The 5,763-nt window shown below is 47.6% G+C and overlaps 1 protein-coding gene across 1 annotated transcript in view; it reads left to right on the forward strand.

Moving 5' to 3' along the window:
• The window catches only part of PRDM10 (PR domain containing 10), a 27,265-nt gene extending 22,590 nt beyond the window's left edge, over positions 1 to 4,675 (forward strand). The window contains 6 exon segments of the mRNA XM_010135628.1: positions 137 to 280; positions 1,208 to 1,378; positions 2,518 to 2,658; positions 3,168 to 3,333; positions 3,583 to 3,695; positions 4,310 to 4,675. Coding sequence (XP_010133930.1) covers positions 137 to 280; positions 1,208 to 1,378; positions 2,518 to 2,658; positions 3,168 to 3,333; positions 3,583 to 3,695; positions 4,310 to 4,549 — 975 coding nt within the window. The 3' untranslated portion in view covers positions 4,550 to 4,675.
• Positions 4,676 to 5,763: the final 1,088 nt, after the last annotated feature.

A 5,763-nucleotide genomic window follows, 5' to 3' on the forward strand; every position in this document is an offset into this window, starting at 1 on the left:
GGTCTTGCTGACCAGAGCATCCCATAGTGTGAGTCTTGATGGTGCCTTGCTGCAGACCACAGGGCAGCTGCATTTCAGCTGGCCCAAAGCAGAGATACTGACCACCTTCCTAATGCTCTTTTGCATCTCTTTGCAGACAAAGATGGTACAACACATCCGCAAGAAGCACCCGGAGTTTGCTCAGCTCCCCAACACGATACACGCTCCGCTGGCGACAGCTGTTATCAGCTCCACTCCTGCTGTTCTAACCACCGACAGCACTACCGGAGAGACGGTTGTGGTAAGGACTTGAGATGCGTTAGGTCAGGCCAGTGGAGGGAGAAAAACAGCACACAAGCCCTCTGGTACAGAAGTCTTAGGGTTTATTTGGCAGACAGCATGGCAAATAATCTGTTAGGACATCACTGGAGATCGCTTCTGTTCCTGAATCTGTGTGTGGTAGTTTGTCTTTGCCAGGAATTACGTGTGTATTTTTGGAGCTCTAAGGATTTGTCTTTTTTGCCCTCCTCCACTCCTTTCTTTCGTTCAGATCCTTATGCTGCTGACTCCACGTAACATTTTCATACATCCCTCATTAACTCCGGGATATTCATCTCCTGAGTTTTCAGTGGGACTGCTCTCTGGAGGTGCTCGCAGATCTTGGGCTCAAGAGGACACGTTCAACAGTGACTGGGGCCTGGAGCCAATTCTGTTCAGGGGAGACCAGATCTCTCTGTAGTCCTTTAGGCAGTGCAGTGCTGAGAAATAGGAACCTCCAGTGGCTGATCTCTCCACTGCTAATACACCAGCTGCTACTCAAGTGAAAGCTGCGACTAGAAAATTAGTGTTGTGTCCTTGGGTGGTGCTGGGATGCTGCATAGTTCTAAAAACCTTGTTAACCACAGTGCAAAACTGGATAAAAGTTGTGCTTGGAAATGGGCAAATCCAGGCAGGACGCGGTTGGTGTCATCAGCCTGACTTGTTAGGTGCTAAATGTCTTGAACTGTATTTCTGAAGCGTGTGAAGAAAAGTATGGCTCTGCAGGTGATGAGGAAAGGTGGAGTATGTCCAGAGAAGCACTTTTGGACTTGGACACCAAGTCAACTCTTCACAAATGCAGGATCGTTGTTGTCTAATAGAATACTGTTCAGTCAGAAGATTAAAATCAGTATTCAAGCCAGTAGACAATATGTGATGATGGTCTGTATCACTCTCTCTACCTCCTCAGACAACAGACTTACTGACGCAGGCAATGACAGAGATATCCCAGACCCTCACAACAGACTATCGAACTCCCCAGGGAGACTACCAGCGAATCCAGTACATCCCTGTGTCTCAGGCCACAACTGGCTTGCAGCAGCCTCAGCACATACAGCTGCAGGTTGTTCAAGTGGCCCAGGTGAGTAACCTGCTGGGGGACTCGTGCTTTCGACCCCCTCCATATCAAGCCTGAGCTTTCCTCGGGCTGCAGTGCTCAGACCTTTGTTAAGGAGTGAGTACAAAAGTGGTGCAGATCTAGAGATAAACTGATGGATGATGCAGAGGGTTCCCATTGTAAGCATTGTGTACTGGGCATAAATAGTCCTGGCAGTCCGGGTCAGCTTGCTGGAGACATACCAACACAGTCCCAGTTTCATTCTTGGGCACCTCGAGTTGTTTCTAGGAAGGTTTTTCAGCAACTGGGAAAGTGGGTCAGTGGGTGACCCACTTTCTGCAGTTGAAGACTCATTTGTATTTGTGCTTCCTTCTCAGTGAGCCAGAGCCAAAACCTGGAAGTACAGAAAGCGCCTGCTTTTACCCTTCATAACATCTATTAGAATACTCATTCTCTATGGTGCTCAACAGCCTCCTAAAAATACAACCAGAGTGTAACTAGAGTGGCTGAGCTGAGGAAAATAACTCGGGCGGCTGTAAGAAATCGCTGTAACCTTCAAATCCGTTATCCACTGGGTGAAGCTGAAACTACTGTGTGTTTGTGTTTGCATCGAAAATGCAATAAGGATTCCTGCAGCTAGTGTTAATGTTATCAAGACCTGAGACACGTAATTAAATTACTCCAATTGGTGTCATTAGCAAGTGTTGCTCCAAAAAGCCTTTACTTGCTAAAATGGTGAGTACTTGTCTTGATACTGAGCTGTGTTGGACTGCAGTATCGGAGATGTAGGTCTTGAGTAGGGACACATTTTATGGAAAGGTGCTTACAAAGAAGGATGATTCGGTGTTTGACACTAACCCTGGTGTTCAGACCCTTTGAATTGAGCCTAGCTGCTGCCACAGACAGCTTGTATGGCCTTGGGCAAGTCCTTTCTGTTGGTATCACTGAGATGTAACCATCTCTGTGCTGTTACAGCTGTTATGTGTGCTGCTTCATCTCCCAGGAGCACTACAAGGGTAAACACAGGCTTGAACAGGAGCACTGCGTGGCCTCACTAAAGCTCACACCTCATTGTTCCACACCATGTGTGACAGAGGAGGTTTATGTGGCTGTTTCTGCAAAGGATTTGAAGTATATGCCTCTGCTCTGACTTTCTTTTCCAGGCTACCTCACCTCATCAGTCCCAGCACTCCACAGTGGACGTTGGGCAGCTTCATGACCCCCAAACCTACACCCAGCATGCCATCCAGGTGCAGCACATCCAAGTCTCGGAGCCAGCGCCAGCAACGCAGTCATCCCCGCAGGTACTTCGCTCTGCTCTCGCAGGAAACGTCTGCTCAGCTGGCATGTTACCTGGGCTGATGCAGGAGATGGTCTTTTGAAGGACCAGTCAGAAATGACTCTCACACAACATCATCCAGTAGTTCCCAGATGTATGGGAAGAGATAAATGGCTCGGACCAGACAAATTTGCACTTGAAATAAAGCTGGCCCATGGAAAGATGTAAATGGAAACTGGCATTCCTCAGATATTTGAGGTTCAGCTTTTCAAGCTGTTGGGTAGTATTTAGCCTCTAATCTCGGTTCTTTGCCACAGACTCTGTGTAACCTTTGGCAAGCAGTGTCTGTGTTTCAGTTTCCTGATCTCTGCTTAGTAACTGTAAAATGAAGCGAGTTGGAGCAGAGGGAGGAGATCTTTGCAGTTTTTGTGCTTGATACGCTCTAGAACCCGTAATAGGAAGGCTATGTTTTTAACAGCACAGAGGTATGCAATCCTTAGGACACTGAGAACATACCTTCGTGGTTTCTCCTAGGTTGGGGGACAGCCTTTGAGTCCCTCCTCACAACAGTCGCAGCAGGAACTCAGCCCTTCACAGATGCAGACGACGTCGACACCAAACCAAGGCCTCCAGCAGCCGCAAGGGTCTTCGGTCCAGCACACGTATCTTCCCAGCACGTGGAACTCATTTCGGAGCTATTGTAAGTGCCAGCAGGAGCATGCGGAGGAGGAGGGTGATGTGAAATGATTTCTCATATCCATGCTGCCCAATCTGCAGCTGATATTAGCTGGCATAATGCTGTTGAGAGTTTTCCAAGGCTTTATGCTACCTGAATTTCTATTCAACAACCACTGTTTCAGGCTGGAAATCTACTGACATAAGACATTATCTTTCCAGGTGATCTTTGAGTTTGCCCTAAGGTCTTGATTGTCCAATTTCCATTTTCTAGCATCTGAGATTCAGATGATGACCATTCCCCAAGGCCAGTACGTGATCACTGAGACCGCTGTAGGTACACCCGTCACCAGTGTCAACACAGGACAAGTGAAAGCAGTTACACAGGTAAGGAACACTTATCGTGGCCCTTTTTTTCCTACCTAAAATAATGCATCAGGCTTTAAGGCCTCCAATTTGAAGGCTAAAGTAATGCCAAAATGATGCTGGGGCCCTTGTTTGTCTGAATCCTCCAAGTTCAAAGTGTTCACATTTGCAGGGCAAATGTGGTATTGATTAGTCTTCAAAATATTTGAGTAAGCTGTATCCATTAAATTAAATTCCAGAGCAGTTTCTGGAAGCATTTTGTTAACTTTCTGTTAGCTGTACAAAATGAGCAGAGTCACTGCTATCTTGCCTCAAGCAATCCAGCGGGAAGAGGCTGTGCTGGGTTGATCTGGGCATGGGAATGCAGCTTCTGCTAGAACATGTGGAAAATGGAGAAAACTTTCAGAGGAGCTGGATTAAAAATTGCTGGTTTAATCTGTAGTGACGGGTTGTGTAATTTCATAAGAAAAACAAGGGCTATCTGGCTCTGAAATGCATCAGTGAAACAAAACTTAAGTTCCTTGTGCACCCCAAAATGTCTTCCAGCACAGCAGTAGGAAAGTTCCAGATGATTAGAGCAGACAAGGTGCAGAAGATGCAACACTTAAGACTTATTTTTCATATCCCTCATGCAGACTCACTACGTGATATCTGAAGGTCAGCCTGATCTGGATGTCAAACAAACCTCATCGCTCCCCAGCGAGGTGCAGGTCGGCATTTCCCAGCCGCCAGCCCATGCAGCAGATCCCTTGGAATCGCAGACGAGCGGCCAGCAGCAAACCACCCAGTACATCATCACGACGACCACCAACGGGAACGGCGGCAGCGAAGTGCACATCACCAAACCAAGAACTTTCTCGGCAGAACATGAATGAAGAAGCTTCGTGGTGTCACTTGCTTGTGCTTATCACCTCCCCTGAAAGCCCAGATACACGGGCGTCCTGGGGCTCAGTATGTTTTAAAATACATGCTCATTTTTCAGCTAAAATCATGGAGCTCTTGTTAATGCTTTAAGAGGGTTTAAGTCTCCAGTGACCATGAAGAAGTACCCTCAGAATCCTTCTGGGATGCTATTTCGTGCAGCTTTTAACACAAAGGACAAGAGGAGAAGCAAAACCTCTGCTTGCTCTGGACTTGATTTCTGGCATGTCTGCTGTCCCTTATTTTTCCTTTTAGGAAGTGTCTCCAGTAAACATCTTTTTATTTCCATTGTACAGGAAGAAGCTTGCCTAACCGATGGCTTACTGGCAGATTACGTTGTATGTATTTTTCATAGGAGCTGTGGAACAGCAGGACGTCACGCCAGTTGCCGGGACGTGGCAGAACTGCTTCCTGCGTCTGTTTCTGCAGCCCAAGGTGAAGGGGAACATGCCAGCTCCGCATGCACAGACCGCCCGGAGCGCAAGAGCAGCAGCAAAGCGGCGGCTTCCTGCGCACGTGTGCAGGGATGGGTATCACGATGAAGCTGTGAAGATGAGCCGAAGCAGTCAGTTAAATTATTAAATTACAGCCCTCAAACTGTTTACATGCGCCCTACCCTGCCCTGTTGTACCGAGCAGCTCCAGAAAGAAGGAAAAGTGCAGTCTTAAACCCAGAACATGCTGCTCAGAATCACAGCAGCACATCGGGGTGGTGCGGAGCCACTGTTCTCTTTTTTCCCCTCTGGTATTTGCAGGGAAAGTCGTCTTTTTGCCTGTAAACAATAAAAGGCTGGGCTTAGCCTGTGCAGCAGCTTCTCCTGTGACCTAAGGAGAGTTGTGCCAGGTGAAAATGAGGGTACGGGAGCACACTCTGAAGAGGCAGGTCATTATCTCTGTGGCCACTTTGAAGGGGACATGTTTTTCCCCTTGAAGACTGGACGGAGAGTTGGTTCCTCTGTCTCCAAATAACCATGTTAAGGATGCACTGTAATTCCTTCAGACAGTTCCATGAGGTGACCAGCCCTGGACTTGGGACGCACACAGGACACATGCTAGTGGACCACTATTTATGGGATGCAAAAAGCAGTCTGGGAGGGGTGTCTGCTGTGGTAGACCTGGTCTGTGGATGGAATTCATGTCACGTTGAGGGACCAGGAGAAAGAGAAAGA

This window comes from Buceros rhinoceros, unplaced genomic scaffold (genome assembly GCF_000710305.1).
Source record: "Buceros rhinoceros silvestris isolate BGI_N320 unplaced genomic scaffold, ASM71030v1 scaffold27484, whole genome shotgun sequence".
NCBI lineage: Eukaryota > Metazoa > Chordata > Aves > Bucerotiformes > Bucerotidae > Buceros > Buceros rhinoceros.